At 47.4% G+C, this 21,635-nt stretch overlaps 1 protein-coding gene across 3 annotated transcripts in view; it reads right to left on the bottom strand.

Annotated features, from left to right (window-relative positions):
* Positions 1-6,682: 6,682 nt before the first annotated feature.
* The window catches only part of LOC138580491 (serine/threonine-protein phosphatase 4 regulatory subunit 1-like), a 918,772-nt gene continuing 903,819 nt past the window's right edge, over positions 6,683-21,635 (bottom strand). For all 3 annotated transcript variants that reach the window (XM_069651072.1, XM_069651070.1, XM_069651071.1), the window contains 2 exons: positions 13,185-13,326; positions 6,683-8,950 (listed from right to left, as the gene is read on the bottom strand). In XM_069651072.1, coding sequence (XP_069507173.1) covers positions 8,805-8,950; positions 13,185-13,326 — 288 coding nt within the window. In that variant the 3' untranslated portion in view covers positions 6,683-8,804. The remainder of the gene's footprint in view (positions 8,951-13,184; positions 13,327-21,635) is intronic.

Below are 21,635 nucleotides of genomic sequence, written 5' to 3'. Positions count from 1 at the left end.
GATTTACGGGCATCAATCTGAAGGACTAGATCTAGTAGTTCCCCAAATGCCGTGGGGACTACAGGAACAGTGGAGAGGATGTCCTTTAACTCATCTGGGAGGCCTTGATAGAAGACTGCAGTCTTCTTTTCTTCGGGCCAGTCAGTTCCTGCTACCAACTGATTGAAACGGGCCAAATAAACCAATAGGGAGTTGTTCCCTTGTCGATGCTTTAAGAGTTCCAGGTCAGTAGCGTGAGTAGTATAACGTGTATCAAATACTTTACTCATCATAGCAAGAAGGGCATCACAATTGTAGAGAACATGACTGATGGATTCTAACAATGGGTTAGCCCATGCGGCTGCAGTGCCTCCTAAATGTGACAAAACAAAAGCCGCTTTAGTAGTAGAAGTAGGGAATGAAGCGGGACGGCACATAAAATGCAGTTTGCATTGGTTGATGAAGGTTTGGTATTGTTTAGGATCGTCAAGGAAGCGTTCAGGAGGAGCTAGAGGGAACTTTGTAGTAAGCATAATAGGGTTTGATTCCTGCTGTGGAGGTGGAAACCCTGATCCTGGAGCTGTAGCACAAGCACCGGCCATCTGTGGCGCTGGTGTGGTAACCAATGCCTGAATGGCGTCCATACGTTGGCGCAGTGCCACTTGTGCATTGGTCAAGTCAGTTCGTAGATCCGTGACCATTTGCACGATTTGAGCCAAAGCATCACTGGCCTCTGTGGACATTGTTTGCGGCTGCTAATTCTGTTACTCACCACTCCGAAGTAGGCCCAAGATGTGGATGAGTGACCTTGGAGATGATGGTTGTACAAGAATCGATATTCAGCCTTCCATCCCAGCACCCCTGAGTACAAGACTCAGGCTTCCTCAAAGAGGGGCTCTTTTCTACAATGTACCTCTCCGCTGTTTCGATTGGGACAGACAGAGGTGTCAATTGAATAAAAGAGCGGGGAGAACACACACCGCCAATACCAATGCTGCAAAGGAATACAAAGATATTATACAGTGTTGAAAATAAACCAAGTAATCAGAACAGCAGTATATAACAGGAAAATACCGAGGTAAGTATTGGAGTGGAGCTTCCCCGGGGTGAATCTACAAAAATATGAATAAGCACAATGAGTGGGAATAATTCTAAAGAGACTTCCTAATGTATCGAACCAATAACAACTAACCTGAATACGGATATTTTGAGCATGGAAAGTAGTCCATGAAACTGAAGACCACGATAGGAGAAAATAACAAACAGTAATGTTAGTATAGGGAAATAGCCCCGAACGGCACGAGGGTAGGACTAGTGCCGGTATGGTGCAGTATCAGCAAAGCGTTTATATGCACTTGAAGACAAGTTCACAAGACAGTCACTCAATGTCCCAGAACCCAACAAAAGGCAAAGATCCAAGCAAGGCCGTGGAGAAAATCAATAACAGTGGTATGTACCTGAGCACACACGCATCCAGATAAGGCGTAGAAAAGTTACGGATGTTTGATAGCAAGTCACCTGCGAGGAAGGCAAAGTCGTTCCGCGTCTAGTAGCAGCTAGCTGGAATAAAGTACAGCAAGAGACAGCAGGAAGCAGGATCCAATAACGTTCTGGGTCAAAAGCCAGGCGAGCACGACAGGAATAAAGGAGGAGCCAAGCCAATCCAGAAGCCAGGCAAGGGACAATACCAGGTAAGCAGATTAGGAATTTGTGCGGAGAAAACACGAAGGAGTAAACGGACGTAACCGTTGTAGCTTGTAACGCTAATTAGCAGCAACGAGCCCCTTGAAAGACAGTGGTTTTAAAGACGTATGGGGGCGTGTCTTGCCGTACGTCTTCCACATATAGGACGTGTCAGCTGACACGGACTCCGTCGTAGTTTGTACAGGCGCCATGGCAACCTGTATCTGCTCCACAGAGGAGCTTGTAAAGGAGTCGTATTCTGCTTCGGATGCCCGAAGTGTAACATATGACCAGACATGAGTTCATCAGGAACCTCATCAGGAACCATACCTTCACCGGTCTCCGGGGCACCTCCGATAAAGCCTCCTCAAAAGGCGTCAAGGGTGTTGACAGAATCGGCATCGACGTCAAGCGTGGCACCGATGGCTTCGACACAGGCCTCGAGGGCGGAGCCCCGAGCGTGTCCTTCGACAGCCTCACGCCAATGGCGTTGATGGCCTCCTCGGAGGCGGAGCCTCAAGAGTCCTTCGACAGCCTCGTCGCCGAAGGCGTCGATGTCTTCTTCGAAGACCTCACAGGCTCCGACGGTCTTGAGGGCGTCGAGGACCGGGACCTGCAGCGGGCATGGTTAGAGCGAACCACCTTGTACAACCGGGACCTTGAAGGCGCCTGGTGATCGCGATGACCGCTCGAGCCCGAAGGCATGCAAACAGTGTTTCTAGCATGTTCCCTGCCGGTGTCTTTCGACGGCACAGACGGAACGGAGCCCTGCGACTGAAAAATCCCCATCATCTCCTTACGAAATGAATCCCATTCCGCAGGAGCGGAATGCTTGTTGGGACAAGCAACCCGCCGACGGGCGGAGTCCTCGGACGAGGAAGGTGACCGGTGACAGCGCTTCCGTGAATGCCTCAAAGAGGCAGAGGAATGGCGGGACCCACTCCGGGACCGAGACCCCCTGGACTTACGCTGACGATGCGGAGAGTCACCCCTCAAAACGTCAGTCGAAAGCCCAGTGGATTTCGACGTCCGGGGCTTGGCCACCTTACCAACAGAAAGCTTCTTCTTACGCTCCTGCAAGGCCTTCGATGTTAACGACTGGCACTCGTCACAATCGTCCGTGGAGTGGTCCTCACCGATGCACCAGAGGCAGGCGTCGTGCGGGTCCGTCAGCGACATCTTGGAACCGCAGTCCCGACACTTCTTGAAACCCGGCCGCGGGGTAGAAGACGACGAAGACATCATGGAAATCTTCACAAACAAACAGGTTCGAAAAACCGAAAGAATAGAACTCAGAAGAACCGAGGTGCGCCGAGATCTCCGAAGCGAACACGTTCGTGGAAAAAAACAGAACTGAGGCTACGGGTGTCGTGCGTCCTACTTATAACATCCGGTGACATCGGCTCGACGGAGGCCCTCGAGGACAGCGTATTAACGTCATCGACGCAGGACGCAGACAATTTTCCAAAGCAGGACAGCTGTGGTGGTTACCTGTCAGATATGGAATACGTCGGAGGATCCAATCCCCTCGAATCCTGGTTTTTGAGAGGAGAAAACATTTGGAGGTCGCATCCTTGACATATCTTGGTGTGAGAGCATCTGTAACAGTGAAACTGACATGTTCCAAGAGAAAAGCCTGTATAGTAAGACGAAGGATCTGGCGGCACAGGCTAGATCGATTCTGATTCAATACTGCAAATTCACAATGCTACCTGTGATTGACTTTTATTGTAAAAAGGTAATGCCAATTCTCACCTATGGATCGGAAGCCTCATTGGCGTTATCTTCCAATGTCTGGCCATGGCTTGAAGGGTTATTTTGGAGGCACTTTCTCGCGCTACCTAAATCTACACCGGTACAGGCTATAAGAGTAGAGCTCTGCCTTAACTCATTACATATGGTTGTGGTCTGGAAGTCGCTGACTTTTCTCAGAAAGTGCCTTAGGGCAGAAGGAGGCTTCGTCGTGCTGAAAAAAGCCATAGTCGGAAAAACAGAGCACCTACTAGAACAATGGAGTACATTCTGCACTTCTCACTTGTAAAGTGAAAATGCCAGTCAAGATCTGCTGAAGAATCCTACACTACTGAAGCACCAATTGATGGACCTTGATTGTATCACCTCTCCTTGGAGGCGAAGAACAAATGCAATACCTATGGCAAGCTTATCCCAGAAGTAAGGGAGAGGGGTAGTCTTCCCTCCTACCTGATCAAATTTCCAAGTGCCAAGCTCCATTGTCAGTTCATGTGCTTCTGATTGAATTTAATTCCAGTAAAGGAAATTATGGAGGTCAGGAAGCTGCAAGCAGACCAGAACTTGTTGTGTAGGCTGTGTGGCCCTGACAAAAACTCTGTTTCATCTAGTTCTACACTGCCAAGCCCTAAGGGATGACCGCACCCGTATACTGGGAAAATTCTTTTTGGAGCTCAGAACATTGGACACTGTTGCTTGGTGGAACTTGTAGACTTCGAGTGAAAAATTCGACATTGACACTCCCAGCTTTTCTAAAAATTCTAATTGAAATCTTGGGTCGAAAGGACTGAATTGGCCTCCAAGGGATATTAAGTTAATGTCGGCAGAAGGAATGGTGGGCTGGAGTAAGTGGGAGTTGGCATGCTGCCAGGACATGGCCTGTGCCCTGAACTAAAGTGAAATCTAATGGGATCTCCTCAGGCCATGTCACAAGATAAAACGGTTTTGTTTTCTTCACTCCTTAATGCTACCTTGTGACATAGTTTGCTTTGTGATTGATGATGTTTCTTAATGGTAAAAAGGTTTGATTATTAAACCAAGTAACTAAAAATAAAAAATAAAATTAAAAAAAGGCATCTCTAATTTACTTTTGCAGCACACAGCAACTTTTGTGCAGTGTTGCTGGGAGCCCTTTGGGCTTTCCTTTTTATTCTCTTATTTTCCTTGTGAGAGCTACTGTTCCCAAGGATAGGGGGATTCTTTCTATCCTTCTTACCTTTTCTTTTGTGAGATGAGCACAAAACACCTAATGTGGAGTGCTGAGGGGTTACATTATATGCCCTCTTTCTCACTACTCCTGGGACATTTTGGTTACAGTGACAAGCATACCTGAATGTCTGGTGGCAGTGGACGTTCTGCGGTAAGGTACAGATGGGTCACCATTCACCCAAAATGGTGGCTGTGTTTGTTTTGTCACCATTTCTTGTGTGCTTGCCCTTTTCTTGGTCCTTCTGTCTTGCTGAGTGGAGGAGGTCCTGGTTTGAACTTTGTGTTCAGTGTGAATCCTTTGTGAAGACCACCGATGATCCAGTTTGTCTGAAGAAAGGAAGCAGGAGAGGAGTCAGAAATCTGCTGTTCTTTGTCTTCTGGCATGCCCTGAAAGGACAGCCACCCGCCAAAGTTTGAATGTAGCATTAGTTTTGAGTGGCTGGGTTCCTGGATAAAAGGCAAGAATCCGGAGGCTGACGACAAGTCGACCACTGGAAATGAACTGAAGGAGAGGACCAGAGACGTCTGCAGCACCTCTCAGAAACCGGTGAAGCCTGCTGAAGTGACTGCTGCTGTCCTGACTCCATTTTTGTATCAACAGGGAAGCCCAGGAGAGGACAATTTCCTCCCATGCACTGGAGGGCATCAGTCCCAAGACAACCTGCAATTTGAGCCATCCCACGATGACCTGCAACCTTCCTCGGCTGCAAACCCCCTATACCCTGGGACCTGCGACTATCCTGCAGTGCATAGTCTTGCCATGAACAAATCCTCCCAAAGCCTTGGTGGACTCCTTTCTGGACCTCCAGAGGCAAGATCCCCCTTCTCAAAGTCCCCTCCTCAGAGTCCAGTACTGAGCGAGCGAGGTGAATTGAAAGCACGATAATCGTTCGTCGTTGGTGTCTGTAAAAAGGTTCCAAAACCACAGATCCGCATTGGAGCATGACGAATCCCCCTCTCGAATGCTGCTGCGAAATCCCTTTCGGAGACCCCCCTTTCGTCACCAAGACAAACGAACAGGAGACCGGGTCTAAAGCTGCTGCATAGTGAAGGCGTCCAGCTTTTTCATCTTTGTCACTGTTCAGATACTGTGGGACTCAGGGTAATGCTTACCATGAGTCATCCTGTTGCTGGAGTACTGATTCCAGTGTTTGGGCGTTAGCCCATACACTTTGGCACAGGCCAAATGCTTGTGCGCATGCAGGGAGCCTTTCCATAGGTCCCTGCACCCTTTTTGACCAACAAAAAGCTTGATAACCGACGAAACGTCTGGAACTTTGCCTTTTCTGCAACTGAGCCTAACCGCTTTCCGTCCAATCTGACTTTGAAGAACTCATCATAGGGATGGACTGCTAAAGCCTTAAGGCCTCTGAAAAGTAGAAGTCTTAAAAAGTAATAATCTGTGATTGTGGGTGTTCAAACATTTTATTTCTACAACATTAGATTTGGAGTTTTGCTTACCTTTGAATTGCATCCATAGGTTTTATACTGTGGTTTACTTACCTGAATTATTGCATTGGTTTTCCATTGCATTTATTAGCTTTGAAATAGTACTCATCTGAAATGTATTTTTGCCTTTTGTATATACCCCTTAGTGTCTTGGTGTTTCTTTGTGCCTATTTAAGTTCTCTGTACTGACCTACAGCTCACATCCCTCCTATGATACACACCTGGCTGCTCTGCCGTACTACCAAAACCCTTGAGTGGTACAGACTTAAACTAGAAGTTGGGGCTATGTGTACATAGGGGACCCTTTTATTAATTCTCAACACAGGTGGACTTTCGTAAAACGGCTTAACAGTGCGCCAAAATACTAATAGGAAGACCAAATTCTCAAGAAGGAATAGTGTTCAAACTAACATCTCCCAGTCACTGACTCAGAAGCATCAAATGGAAAATATATAAGCTAGGGTGTGCCATAGAAGAAACCGAGACTATGAATATAAAATCCAATGTGTTAGGTCTTTTTGGTGCCAGGAAAGCATGTTAATGTGTGCAGGTATACCAAACTAAAACAATCATGTACCCGGCACTTAGAAATGACCACAAAAGACAAAGATAATGGTTTTCAATGTTTTCTTTTTTTAAAACCATCACATACATACCAAGAGGAAAATATTATAAACCCTGTTGTAGTCAAAGCTGGTACTGCCGCAATAACTACCTGGTCTTGTAAGATTTTCTTGCAGTGATATAGGTTTTAGATAGCGTGAAAAAAACATTTTTTGATTGCGAAGGTTAGGGCTTATTCACATATGTACAATTTTGTTTGCTGTTAAAAACAAATTCAAAAAAACGAGAAAACCATAAAAAAATAAAATGGAGTATAAGTGCATCCAGAAGAAGCAAGCTTACTAACCTCAGGGCTAATAAACCACTCCAAGTCTATAATAAACTGCTTTACAGAGGTCATCCACAGGTTTTAAAAAAATATTTATCAACATAAATTACTGTAAGTCAACCAGATTTTTACTGATCTTATTTTTCTTTTTTAAAGTATATACAGTACTAGCTCTTTGTGAAAGTATGGTTGCTACACTTGGAAAGGGGAGAATTGGCTCAAACTGGTGGGAGCCATCGACTTTTGAAATAACATTTTTGTGTTTTAAGTCCTCAGGTGACACAGGCTTTTTAAAAATGTCATTTTTCTCAGCTAATTTAGCATATTCCACCAGTTGCCTCTAAGTAAGATAATTACCCTTTCTACACTGACCAAAGAGAAGATGACTTGCTAAAAGGCATGAGCTCTCTTCTATTCCTTAATTTCATATAAACACACACACACATCTGTGTGCTTCCAAGAACTCCATGACGTAGAATAGGTGCAACCAGGGCAGGGTGAGCCCATTGTGCCATCTGATTCAACCCAACCTATACAAGATCACTTACATCAAAAATTCTACAGCTCTGAACTTTTCCCACAGAGTGCCTTTAAAAGAAAATACAACTATCGCATCAAATGCATCGCTCCACCGAGTAGTTCATCATTGCGGGACAGAATAGGGGGTGGGGGTCTCCAATAGGAAGACTTTGTAAATTGATATATATTAGTTATTTATATGGAAGTGCACACAGTTGTGACCCTACAATTAGAAAACATGGGAAAAATAGTTGAATTGGAATTTTTTCATTACTTTGATTGTTTCTCCAATCCACATTACAGATCAGGAGTCCTAAGGGAGACGAGAAGCACCTTTCTTAAATGTATACTTTCTACTAGCATGGGCTTGCATTGAGCACCAGTTGTAGCCTCCTTCCCTTGGATAAAAACGAACTGTTGCAGGTCAAAATTCAATTTTACATTGAGAAAGGTCACCCTATGATGCTGTGGCGCTGGGATTGCAAAACCAAACTGTTGAGTTGACCTTGCCATCAAAGACCTCTTACAGCAGAAGAAAATTACTTTCGCCTGGTCCCTAACAAAGACATGGAAGAATATAAAGTTTCAAAACAATATTTATAGGGGATTTCTTTAAAAGGTATAAATAGCAAACACCCCTCTCCATCACAAGTTAGTGTGATGGTCCAGTACTAAGCTCCTTACTCACAAGCAATAATCTCAATGTGATAGTTGGGTTTCTGGTTTGGATGAAGATGGGTTTCTACCCTTAATGTGCAAGTAGTAAGCACGTGATCAACTGCTGCTTTGTTTACCAATTCCGCTTTAGGAGGCCCTTTACGTTTTGCTTAACTAGATACCGATGGAAACAATGGAAGTAAGGTCTGCTGACATACTGAGCAGACTGTAGAGGCAAAAAGTGGAAGTTGTACATGGATAATGGAAGAGGCTGCCTTAGTGTCAGAAGTCTAAACCATTAAGGACAAAAAACACAACAGCATTTCAGAGAATCGAATCCCATCGTTTTCAAATGCACTATCTCCCCTAACCAACCTTTATAAACATTATATACATATACACGTGTGTGTATATATATATGTATATATATAGTTTATTTTCAAAATAAATGGATTTAAAAAAGCCATAGTATAAAATTATCAAATGGAGTCATATCTGATGAGGTCTCCCCTTTGATCCGATGTAGAAAGAATTCTTCTGATCCAGGTTGTGTCCATGGTATGTATAGAAAATTACACTGGCTGCAACAGTTTGTGGTCTATGGTATGGAGTTATCGGTCGTGAGGTGAAGGGGTGTAGAACAGTTAAAGATAAGTTAGGTTGGTTTTCAAGGACAGTAGTCTGTGTCCGTACTGTTTTGTTTTGGTTCTGCAGTGGCAAAGAAACGAACATCTTGGTCCCGGTCTGACTGCAGTGTTAAAATGGCCCCTTCCACATCTTCCACATGAGGATTGCCAACACTTGTGAAGTAAGCTAAAAAAAACAAAAATACCAAACATTAATGTCAAAGTCCAAATGAAGTCATTGATAAAACTATGAAACATGTTCTAGAGTTAATGATAAAGCTATTCATTGATTGGAAATTTATAAGCAGAGCTTTTTAATGATCATATTCTAGCTAAGAGCACATGATGGATCGAAGGCTCTTCATGCTGACTACCTGATCGCTACTCCCAACCTCAAATATTTTTTGAGGATCTATTGGTGCCACAGTGTAGTCGGACGACTCCAGACACACAGTTCAACACCATTATTTTCCTTTCAAAGAGGGTTGGAGGCATTCCTCAGGAACCGAAGATGTCAAAATAAAACATCTCTAAGGTTAACCGCATCAGGGTGGAGGAATAAATAAATCTGGATCTAAGGTCCTAGTTTAATTTCTAGTTCCCTACTCTACCAACTAGATCTTGGGGGATGCAGCACTTTGAATGTGTCCTTCAGGTTAATTAGTCTTGGGGTTTATAAAGCAGCCCAACACACTTTCTTGGTTTTCATGGTGGTTTTGGGGGAAAAGTCACCCTTCTGGGTGCTGTAGACATGGATCCCACACTACGATCTACAGAATGCCATCCTAGATAACTCTGCAGTAGGGTGCTTATGTCTCTTTATACTGCAGGCCGTTTCCAATGTTTCCAGAAAACTCTGACAGGGTGTGGGGCTTGGATCCTGCCAGGGGTGCAGGGAGCAAAGATCCCTCCCAACCTAGTATGCGGGGCCTACTGTTCTACCCCATAGGCAGGGCAAGGGAGTTAAGGGTCAGCGGGTGGTAGTCCCTGAAATCCCCTTGGGTGAAGTGACAGGTACCACATGTTTTTACCCAATGCTACACAACAACTACTCTGTCAGGGTTTTATTTTTGCTGCAGGACTTCAAGGACAAGACCACTCTGCTGTATTGCATGAACCCATCAGAACGTGGAAGGAGAACACCACCACCTACACCAGATGCTTTGGCGCTGGTTAATACAGAGCTGCACTACTCTCAGCCACCTGGATTGAAGGCAGCAATGAGAGCAGCCAGAAGAAACTGTTCCAATACTTGCGCGTCCAATGGAGGCAGTGCTAAAGAGTTTTTGAGTCCTCCTCTCGCAACCGTGGCTCAAACCCCAGGAAAAATTACAGGTATAGATTGGGCCCAATAGTCTGTTGTAGAGCAACCAATGGCGGGGAGAAGGTAGGGAGCAGGAAAATGCAGTTATAAAAAACCAGCAACCAGTCACAATGTGTGGGGTGTTCAGGTGAGGTTGTGTGTGGGGTGTTCGGGTGAGGTCAGGTAGCCTGGAGGTGGAAAGACCAGAAGGTTGGAAAGTGGAGCAGAGCACTGAGGAATCTGTGGAGCAGTTGGATAGGCGTACAGGTGAGGTATTGTGTGTGAGAGAGTGGTGCCTAGTGGAAAGGCTGCACCTGTGATCGTGAATGTGCAGAAGACTGTGAATGTGGTGGAGGGGAAGGGGAGTGTAAGTGTCGTGGGGGTTGTGTGAGAGGGTGAAGAAAGAGAGAAGAGATTGCGAGAGGGAGTGGAATAGTGATAAGGGGGAGAGGAAGTTGGTAGGAGCAGGTGGGAGAAGAGTGAGAAGATCAGGGTGGTAGAGTAGACAGAAGGTGAGAGGAAATATGGAGGCTGTGGGAGAGAAGAGAAACAAGGAGTAGGTAAAAACAGAAGGTGGCAGAGTAGAGGAGGGAGAGAAGATGAGGCATGGAAGTAGGAACAGGAGGAGGGAGGGAGCAGAAGAAAGGGGAGTGGGGGAAATAAGGAGACGCAAGGGCAGGGAGAGCAGTGAGAGGGAGTGAGACTGAGAAGATAGTCACTATTCACTTGTAAACACCACTATTTGTGGAATGCCAGAATATGATAACCCTTAGGAAGTCCCTGAGGGAGTATGATAGAAAAGGCCTTGGCCCTTAGGCCTCCAACATCAGAGAGGCTAAGTTAGACAAAAGGGACTACCACTCCCCTCGTGTTTAAGGTGATTTTGAAAGTCTGTGCTAGGGTGGAGAGAATGCCGGAGAGCCTGAGGGACAGGCTAGAAGAACCCTTTATACACACCATACAGCAGCCAAAACTACCTCCCAGGAGCATCGCAAAGAAGTTAATTAAAACCCTTGAAACTTGCAAGATTCTCTTCAGACCATCTGTGACCGTTCACCTATTAGAACTACCCTTTATTTTCCGATTTATGTGTTGAGCATTCTCTCATTGCTTGTTCTCGGAGAATGTGAATGACTGTTTCCTTGTGCTAAGGACATAAAACATCGCCAGTCACCATCTTGGAAGCAGGCACTTTTACTATGGCGGGCATGTGGACTAGCACTACTCTGATCTTCCAGAAATTGAATTTCCCTCCATCTCTTGGTGTGCTATGCTCATGCCCGCTTCTCATTTTGCTGTGCTTACAAGCACTTGCCATCTGCTCCCTGGTTTGCAAGACCTTCCTGGGTTCACAGGAAAATGGAGTGCACAACATGAAACGCTCGGACTCCGTGAGCGAATCCAAGGATCGGGAAGAGCGGGAAAGCTGCTGCTGGTACACAGTTTGCTTTTAAAGCACCCTTGCATTGCTATATGACGATTTTGGGGGAGCAGTCTCTGCTCTTTATGTTATCCATTTTATGGTGGACTATGACATAAGGGTTTATTGTGGCGATGGGCGGGGACAAGGTGGATTCCCCCAGTCCTATTCCTACATCCCACTAGAAGTTATTTTTTTTGCAATGGGCAAAGTGCAGGGATTATACCAAACATGCTAATGCATTCTTCCAATTAATGAAAATCCATTTATTTTGTATGTGGCTCATGATTTCTTTTTTTAATTGTATAAAAAAAAAAGATTCTTCCTTTCATTAGAGTCAATTCAGTTCTGTTGTCTTAAACTCAAATGCTATTCAGTTAAATATGTTACTTTAGTAAACATTTAGACAGTAGGAACACAAATTGAATGTACTACACAAAAACACACAAAATGGCGTCTTGGGTTGTGTGGGGAGGCAACAAGGAGATGCTCCCTGTTGCCTCCCCACAATCAAGATGTCACCACCCGGGTAAGGGTCTCGGGTGGTTGGAAAATGCAGGCGGTAGGTACACTGTGTTATCATCCATAAAACCAGCCAGCTGTTTGGCAGGCCGACCTTCCCCCGGGTGCGAATATGTCCATCAACACTGTGTCGCCGGGCGTACATGTTCAGAGGGGCTCAGCAAGGGCAATGGGCTTTTACTGGCCACGTAAGCCCCCCGACAAAGGGGAAATTGCTATTCGCAACAGGGGTTTTGTCTGGGGTATGCATACTTTTCATTTTTTATTTTTCTGGGCAGAACTGGGCTCTGGGCATATTGTGTTCGCCCAATCTCCTATGAAAAAAAAAAAGAAGATGATGACACCTACCATAATTTCATGGACGCTAAGGACCAGTGGGAACACCGGGAGCACAGAGCTCCGGTCCAGCAGGTAAGTGGGGAGGAAGGTGGGAGAAGGATGCAGGATGTCTCGGAGGGGAGGGTGAGTGTCAGGAAGCAAGAGGGAGAGACTCCTGTTGCCTCCCCACAATCTTGATGCTTACATCTCAACTCACACCCTTTTAATGGGTGTCACCCGCCTTGAAATTCATTAATTCACTCACTCACTAACCCCTCCTACTCATCCATTAATTTCAATGGGCTCTCACCCGCCCAAAACTACATTATTCTTTTTCACCCGCCCTGTGCAATTAAAAGGTTGCAAGGTATGTAGGTGGTGCCACTCGGGAACAGCCTCAGGTTGTTGGAAAATTTGAGTGGTACACTGTGTTGTCATGAGCATTTCCAGCCACCCGATTGCCTGAGCTCCTTTCCCTGGGTGCGAATATCAGGTCAGCCCTGAGGGAGCATCAACAAGTTCACTCTAGAATGGGCTCACTTTCCCGAGCATAATTGTGGTGCTATTTTCCATTTGCACAAGTGATGTGGAAGCATAGAAGGTCGAGAGAGTGGTGAGGCTGACCAGTTGAGGGGAATCAGCAATGCTCATGGCAGGTGAGGCAGCTGTGGGAGAAGCATCCCCAAAGCACACAAACCAAAGCTCCTCTCCCACCACAAGCTAAGCAGCAGGACAGCAATATTCAAGAATGTGCCGGCACAGCCCAATAGCCTGTTAAACAACTTTGCTTAAACATCTCCTCCAGCTCTTGCAGTCATGATTGTAAGGTAGGTAAGTAAAGTACATTTACATATTTACCTTTTTCTAATAGACTTCGCTTCAAAGCCTTCGCTAGCAGTACTCTGACATTGGGCACAGGATCAGATATAAGACTTAAAAGACTTGGCAGCAAGTGCATAACAAACTGGTCCGCAGGAATACACTCTTCTTCGACCACTGCCTACAAACAAAATACACATTAACATGGAAAAGAAGATCAAATACCCATTAGATTGAAAAATATAATTCATCGTTATGTCTGAACCATCCTGGTTTACAACAGTGTAAAACATTAAGTGAGGAAGCAGATGTTTTTTTGTTTTGTTTGGGGAATAAGTACCTTATTCAGACCAGCTTGTTAGTACAGTGGTCGTGCTGAAAGACGACTAGAGTTATGTTATCATGAGGGCTGTCAGGAGCTCTCCCTTCTGCAGTGGTTGGTTCATGAGAAATACATTTTTTTCAGGCTGCATCCAAAACAAGGAGGGCAATGCAGTCGCAAAAACGTTCTAAGTGAAACTGCTTGTAGGAACACGTAGACAGCCTCAGATTAGGCCAGAATATTCATGAAGACAGCAATCACACCGTTCTATCAGAAATGCCATGTGCAGAATGCTGCATACATGAAGGCATATAGAGACGAGAAACCATCACATAAAAGCAACAGGACTGGCACGAGGGTCAATTGACAAGTAAGGTGGGTCGAAAGGGATAAGTCATAGTATGTCAGGGTGATCGAAAGGGGTGTTGGTGAAGTACTAAAAGGACATTTTGGAGGGCATCTCCTCTCAAAGGTTAAAAAAGTGACAAAAGACTGTCAGAACACAGATTCACCAGCATTCTCTCAGAACATGGTAAAGATTCCAAGAAAGAATCTGCCACTGGATTGGTGGGAACAAAAAAAAACATGCTATTTTTTAGCAGCATACACCATCTAAGGAATAACGCGCATTGAAGAAATACTGGAAATGGTTGGCCAGATGTTTGCCAATTAGGACTAAAAGATTATGATAATACAGCACACCACAGAAAATTTGCCTCCAACAGCGTGTCCTGAAAAATGGAAAAATAAAGTTTGAATTTAGATCAATCTTTAATTTCCTGAATGTCAAAATGGTAAAATTGACAGATCTAAAGTGGGGCAGAATGTTAAACCATGCATGCTTGCAAATCAAGCCAATGATAGCCCTTTGCACCACCCCACCCCCAATGATTATTCTTGATGTAGTGAATGTCGATATATGCTGATCCCCCTGGAACAATGGAGCACACAGCTGAACATAAATGATAAACATGCTGTAAGAAAAGAGGATTTTGTTAGGTAAGATTTTGTAAAGTCCAACTGGTGTGGGACTTCACAAGACATCTCCTGGTATTCCGCAGACCAAACTCTAATATAGGCCTGTACTACACAACTTGGTAGAGTGACTGAGCAGCCAGGCTTATCCTAGGATTGGTAATGCGAGCTGTAGAGTAGCACAATGAAATCAGTAAACACAAGGCACCAAGTAAACACATACACATTTAGTTATATTAAATTATTTATTTATATATACACAAGGCAAATTAATCTTTCATTAAAAAGCAGCAACTAATAATAACATTAATTGGAAGATAGAATTAATTAAAACAAGAACCAATAATGCAGGTGAGATTCTTTTCTATGCTAAACATGTTCCAGCACACAGAGTGACATCAATCAAGGTCAGTATTGGCACTTATTGTTGTTCACCATTACAACATTGGGTTGAGGAGGGAAAATGGAAAACCAACTATCAACTGGTTCAATAGTCAGTTTCTCCCATAGAGATGTAGGCAGTCTTTTATCCCAGCAATAATAGTGTCAACAATTAAAACCTGTAAGGGAACACGCACTGCCAAAGCCAATAGGGTTCATAAGAGCAGCCTTTAGGAAACCAAGACAGCCAAAGTCAATGGGACAGTTCCAGTTCCGACGCAACTTTTCTTAGAAAAATGTTATCAAACAGTCAGGAGTTTGTTGAAAAATCACATGAGCTCAAGGAAGCCCATTTAATGGAGCACAAGCTGGAAGGCCTACACAGGTGAGCTGAGGTCAACTCTAGAGGGGTTAAAATAGTACTTCCCAAGCCAGGGAGCACTACAAATGGCAAAAGGTAGTTATACCCCAAGCCTCACCATACCTTACAAGTGAAGAAGTTCCAGCTGGATGCCTTCCTGATGCATACACTTGTCCTTGGTCGTGGTGACGAAAGGGAGGACGTCTGGTGGGCTTCTGGACCAGCATTCTGAAGAGGGGCTTGGCAGAAATGGATTCCACATGATTCAGTGGCACTTTGTGGTTTTGGCACCTTTTTCTCAGTGCCAAAGAGAAACTAATAGCTCTGGTTGGTCCCTCGGTCCTGTACTCTGGTGAGGGGGCTTTGGAGAAGAATTCCCTGCTTCTGGAGGTCCTTGAAGGCGCCCACAAAGTTTTGGCCGTATTCGATCTCTGCAAGACGATGCACTCAATAATTGTCCTGGGTCCCCAAGCATTGGGATTCTGCAGCCTAGGAAAGTTGTAGCTAGTCGGGGGAAGAGCCAAAATGAAGCAGGTCTCGAGGCCAGTTGGTCACACAAGCCCAAGGGAGGAAGTCGTCCTGTATCGGTCTTCCCTATCGAAACGAAAACGGGGTCCGCATAGCTGCAAGGCTTCACTGGTGCTTCTGCTGTCCTGGAAGGTGCTGCTGGCACATCTGCTCGTCCTCTGTCGGATATGATGTTCCAGTGGTCGACTGTCTGTAGTCCCAAAAGCCTTGCCTTTTATGCGAAATCCCATTCATTCACAGCTCTACAGTTGTCAATCACACAGGGGGCCGAGGGCAGGGGGCGGGGAGGATCGTCCTCTAGGACACCTCCTTCCCAGTTGGAACTGGTGTAGGCCATGCATGCCTACAAAGGCCGGTGAAGTTTTGAGCTCCTCCCTCACTTCCTGCCTTCCCAGACACACTCGAGCCTGGGTGTGCTTCAAGGCTGATGCCTGCCAAAAGGCAAAATACACAAAAGACTCAAACCTAGTTTAAACAGAGTAAAAGCCCAGAAGGAACTAAAACAGAAAATGGCAAAAAAAGAAGACAGGGAGCATTTTGGAAAAATTGTCACCCATGGATGCTGTATGCAGCTGCAAAATCAGCTTACAAGTACCCTGCACAAAAGGTAGTAGAAAGTAATCACTGCCACCAGCCATTCAAGTTAGTGTAGAAAAAGTTACATGCGAAGTGGGATAAGGAGTTACTATGTAACCCCCTCGACTGCCCCCCAGCACTGCACATAGGGTGGGTGGTGCGTGCTGAACCCACAAAAGGAAAAGGTAACTAAGATATAAGCAATTTCACTGTTTTTTTTTTTTAAAATGTATTTTATTTTATAACGACCGCACAGTGCAACAGAACATAAATAGAACACATCAAGCCACAACAAAGGCCAAACAACAGATATGAAAAAGAAAAAAAAAAGAAAAAAACAGAACAGAATTAACTTAACAATCCCCTTCCCTCCCCCCTATGAGCCTGTAGGGTGTCCACCATCATTGTCCGTTCCGTGTGGTGGGGTTCCGTCGCTCTCAGATCCAGCCGAGGTCGACCCCGTACTAAACAGTTCAGCCAATAGCACCTTCCATGCCGTGAGGGAGCTCACCTCTTCCTCCCCTCCCGCCCTGCTGGCCTCCCACCATGCTGTCGTCTCGGCGGCAGCCCATTTCTGGAGGTCACGCCACCATACCTCCACCCGTGGCCTCTGACAATTCTTCCATCCCATGGCTATTCTGCGTTTGGCGAGTACATAAGCCAAATCTTTAAGCTTCTCCACGTGCCGAAGCTTGCGCGCCCTGGGGTACCCTCCAAGCAAACAGGCCCAGGCCGAATCTATCTTAAGTACAATGCCCCTCCCTGCCAGCTTCTGCGCTACTTCACTCCAGTAGGTTGCAATCACAGGGCAGGCCCAGAACATGTGAATCATATCAGCGTTCTCTGTGTTACACTTGGGACACGCCTGGCGCCCAGTGTCTTGAAATCTGGAAATTCTCAGGGGGGTCATGTATGCCCTATGCGTGATATATAGTTGTATCTGTTTAAACCTGGCATTCCTCGATACTTTTTTGTGGTACCCCAGGGCGCGCTCCCACTGCCCATCCGCCATCGGGGCCCCCATCTCTGTTTCCCATTCCAACCTCAGGTACCCCAAATCCTTCCCAACCTTTGCCATCAGCATATCGTACAGCCTGGAGACCTCATGCCCGCCCTCGGATGCGTCATACATAATCTCCAGCGTCGCATCCGGCTCGTCAGCCAATACGGTCTCGGGCCAAGTGCTCCGGACCTCCCTGATCACTCTGTGGAACGTCATGTATTGCCCCGTGTGCAGCCCCGCCCCCGCCTCTAGATCTGCGAACTCCGCCAAGGCCCCATCCTGCCAAATGTCACCCAAAGTGACCAGCCCCACTGACTCCCAGTATGTTCGCAGGATGGCCCCAAGCTGTCCGTCTTACCTTGCCAAGGCCACCAGCGGCAGCTGCGGCATGCACGGCAGGGGATCCCCCATCATCCGGCAGGCTCTTCGCCACATGTTCCTGCCCAACGCTAGCATTTTAGGACGCCCCCTCATCCATGTGCTGGATGCCCAAATAATCTCTCGCAGGTAGAAGGGGGAGCAGTCCTTTCCCAACAGTCTGTGTTCCGGGGTTTCGTCGTCCGAAAGCCACTTGGCCACGTACTGCAGCTGCGCTGCCACGTAGTAGGCCTCAAAGTTCGGCAGCCTCACGCCGCCTTTCTCATAAGCATTCTGCAATTTCCACAATGCGACCCTGTTACGCGTGCCCTGCCATAAGAAATCTCTACATACCCTATGTAGTCTAGCAAAAAACCCCTTGGGTATCATGTATGGAATGTTATTGAAATAATGCAGCAGCCTAGGTAGCACGACCATCTTAAGCATAGCACCCCGGCCCATCATCGCTAAGGGTAGTTTCTCCCAAAACCTCATGCACTTCTCAATCCTCCCCACTGCCAATTCAGTATTGTGCCTGTGTTCCTCCCCGGTCGTGTGGTATACGTCTATGCCAAGGTACCGAAAGGTGCTTGTCGCCCATGGGATCCGCAATACTGGCAACCTCTCAGCCGGTATCCCCACATAGCCGCCCAGCGGGAACAGAGTGGATTTCCGAGGGTTGACCGCTATGCCAGAAAGCCAAGCAAACCTCTCCATCATCTCCAAGACATATTGCAAGTTCTCTTCAGGGTATTGGAGGTACAACAGCATATCGTCGGCATACAGGGATATCAGATGGCTCTCCCCCCCCACCTCTATGCCCACCGGGTCATACTGTTGCCGGAGGTAAATTGCCAAGGGCTCAAGGGCCAGGATGTACAACATTGGGGACCAAGGACATCCCTGCCTGGTGCCTCTACCTAACTGCCACCTGTCCGACACTACTGCCCCCGTACGAACTCTGGCTAGAGGCGCGCTGTATAATAATTCGGCCCACCTCCTGTACCCCGGCCCCATTCCGAAGTGATCCAGTGCCGCCAACAGCCACGGCCAACGAACAGAGTCGAACGCCTTGACCGCATCCAGCGCCACTATCGCCATTTCGCCGTCCTTGCTACATCCCCATTCGACCACTCTGTGTAGGCGTCTATGGTTGTGGGTAATGTTCCTATCCGGGACATAGCCCGTCTGGTCAGGGTGAATCAGCTTGCCTATCACTCTCCTCATTCTAGCCGCCAAGACAGCTGTTAGGATCTTGCTGTCCTGGTTCAGCATCGACAAGGGTCGATAGGAGCCGCAACCGTGTCCCGGTGTATTGTGCTTGGGGAGTGGCACTATGACCGCTTCCCTGAGTGATTCTGGTAGCTGTCCCAGCTCAAACGCCTCATTAAACATGTCCAGCATGGGTGGGAGTACCTCTTCCCCATACGCCTTATAAAACTCACTGGGGAACCCGTCCGCCCCCGGGGCCTTGCAAGTGGGCAGCTGTCGCACTATCTCTCTGAGCTCTTCCAGAGTGATCGGAGCATCCATCTCCTCTCGCTCTTCATCGCTGATTCTGGGCAGGCCTATATCCCCGAGTACTTCATCTATCTCCTCTCGGCTCCCCCCTTCCCGATCTTCATACAATGTTTGGTAGTATTCTGCGAATGCCCCATTTACCCCTTCTTGCGTGTCGATCCCCGCACCCCCTTCGGTGATGACCGATCGGATCGGAGCCCTAGGGGTTTCGCTCTTATATAGCCAAGCGAGGAGCCTGCCTGTCTTGTCCCCACCCGCATGCAACCTCTCAATGTACTTCGTATAATTCAGGTTACAGAGTCTGTCCCAGTGCCCAGAGCACCGCTGCTGCAGCTCAGTAACTACTTCCATATCCGTCCCACCCTTCTCCAATTCTTTTTCCAGCTCGATCTCGGCCTCTCGCAGGTCGGTCAGGATTCCGCCCATTAATCCCTTGGACTTCGCGATAGCAACTCCCCTCATCACCACCTTAAAAGCCTCCCACAAAGTACCAGCCGACTTGACACTCCCTGTGTTCGACTCAAAGTACGCGACTATCTCCTCCCTCATGTCCTCCTTGAATACCGGATCCCGTAGCGCTTCCGCCCGAAGGCGCCATGTTGGAATCCGTGCACGTGGGGGGCGCAGCCGCCATTGCATGATTAGGGGCGAGTGGTCCGAGAGGACCCTCGCCCTGTAGTCAATCTGTTCACACTCCGTAAGAATGTCTGGAGTGGCAAAAAAGTAGTCGAGCCTCGTGTGCAGTTGGTGCGGAGCCGAATAGTGCGAATACTGCCTCCCACCCGGGTGTCTCGCTCTCCACACGTCTACCAGGCCTAGATCCGTTAGCAGCGACTGCAATACCTTGGCCGCTGGGCTGGGCCTAACCATTTTGTCATCCAACCTGTCCTCCCTGGGGTTAAGCACACAATTAAAGTCTCCACCCCAGATTACTGTGCTCCCCATCCCTTCACCGAGTCTCGCGCACAGTGTCTTAAAGTAAGTCGCTGTGTCCTGGTTGGGCGGCATAAGTGTTTATGATACAGACAACTCTACCTTCCACAATCCCCCGAACCATGGCCAGCCGCCCGTCCGACTCCACAACCTCCCCCAAGAGCTTGAACGGGACATGTGGTGCAACCCAAACCAGCACACCCCTGGCATACGCAGAGAATGTGGATCCAACCACTGTCCCCCTCCATTTTCTCCGCACCATTTCAAGTTTATCCCGTGTCAAATGCGTCTCCTGTAACAAGGCCACGTCTATCCTCTGCCTCTTCAAATACAACATGACCTTATTACGCTTCAGGTAGCTATTCAACCCTCTAACATTCCATGTCAATACCTTAAGGTCTCCCATGATTTATCCGTAGCTCCCACTTCCCCCTCTGGTCTGATCGCCTCCCCCCAGTCCCGACTACTTCCCTTCTCAGTTTCTTCCCCAGGCTCACATAACAACTAACTCCCCCCACCCCCCCTAACCCAACCAACTGCCCAGCTCCATCCCTGGATCTCAGGCATCCCCGTGTCCGGTTCTCTCCGGAAGCCCGTGTAGAGAACCCGACACAGTGACTAATCTAAACACACACTGGGGTACGAATAAAACGGCCCTCGGATGCCCCCTACACATCTATATCCGCGCTCGCGGACCATATTCGAAACAGTTAAAAAGTGCATCCCCATCACAAAGTGGCAAAGACTATATTCCAGTCCAAATGTTCAAAGTCAGCCGGGCCCACTGTTTCACTTAACTCTCCCTGCTCCATCCGCCATCTGCTCATCGGGCTCCTGCGGGCAGTTCTGCGCATCGAGCCATTCCATGGCCTCCTCAGGGGTGTCGAAAAACAGCGTCTTAGCCTTGAAGAAGACCTTAAGTTTGGCTGGGTAGAGTAACATATACTTGAAACCGGCCGTCCACAGGCGCCTTTTGACCGCCCCAAAGTTCATCCGACTGCGCTGCACTTGTAGAGTGTAGTCGGGGTAAGCGGTGATGGTTGCCTCCCCTCGCCGTATGGTGCCCCCTTTACGAAAATGTTCCAGAATCTTCTCCCGGTCTTTGTAGTTGAGGATCTTGGCGATCACGGGCCTGGGCGGATTACCCGGCGGTGGCCTTCTGATCAGGGCCCTATGTGCCCTCTCCACTGCAAATCCCTGCGTTAGGGCACCTCCGGTGATCTCCTGCAGCAGCAAGGTCTCAATAAAATCTGTGGGATTCTGGCCCTCAGCTCCCTCCGGTAGGCCCACAATCCGGATGTTGTTTCTGCGGGCCCGACCTTCTGCCTCTTCAGCCCTGCTTTCCAGGTTGCATACCCTCTGCACCAGGGCATGGATCTCTCGTTTGTGCGCGGTGCATTCCGCCACAGTCGGGCCCATCTCCTTCTCCAGGGTCTCTGTGCGCTCGGCTAGGGTTCGCACATCTTGCCTCAGGAGGTTCACGTCCTCCTGTACCGCCCCGACCTGTAGTTCCATCGCAGTTTTCAGTTCGGC

The sequence above is a fragment of the Ambystoma mexicanum genome, chromosome 3p (assembly GCF_040938575.1).
Source record: "Ambystoma mexicanum isolate Mex_15411 chromosome 3p, UKY_AmexF1_1, whole genome shotgun sequence".
Taxonomy (NCBI): Eukaryota; Metazoa; Chordata; class Amphibia; order Caudata; family Ambystomatidae; genus Ambystoma; species Ambystoma mexicanum.
Note: the sequence above shows the minus strand (reverse complement) of the source record. Positions and strands in the feature narration are given on the sequence as shown.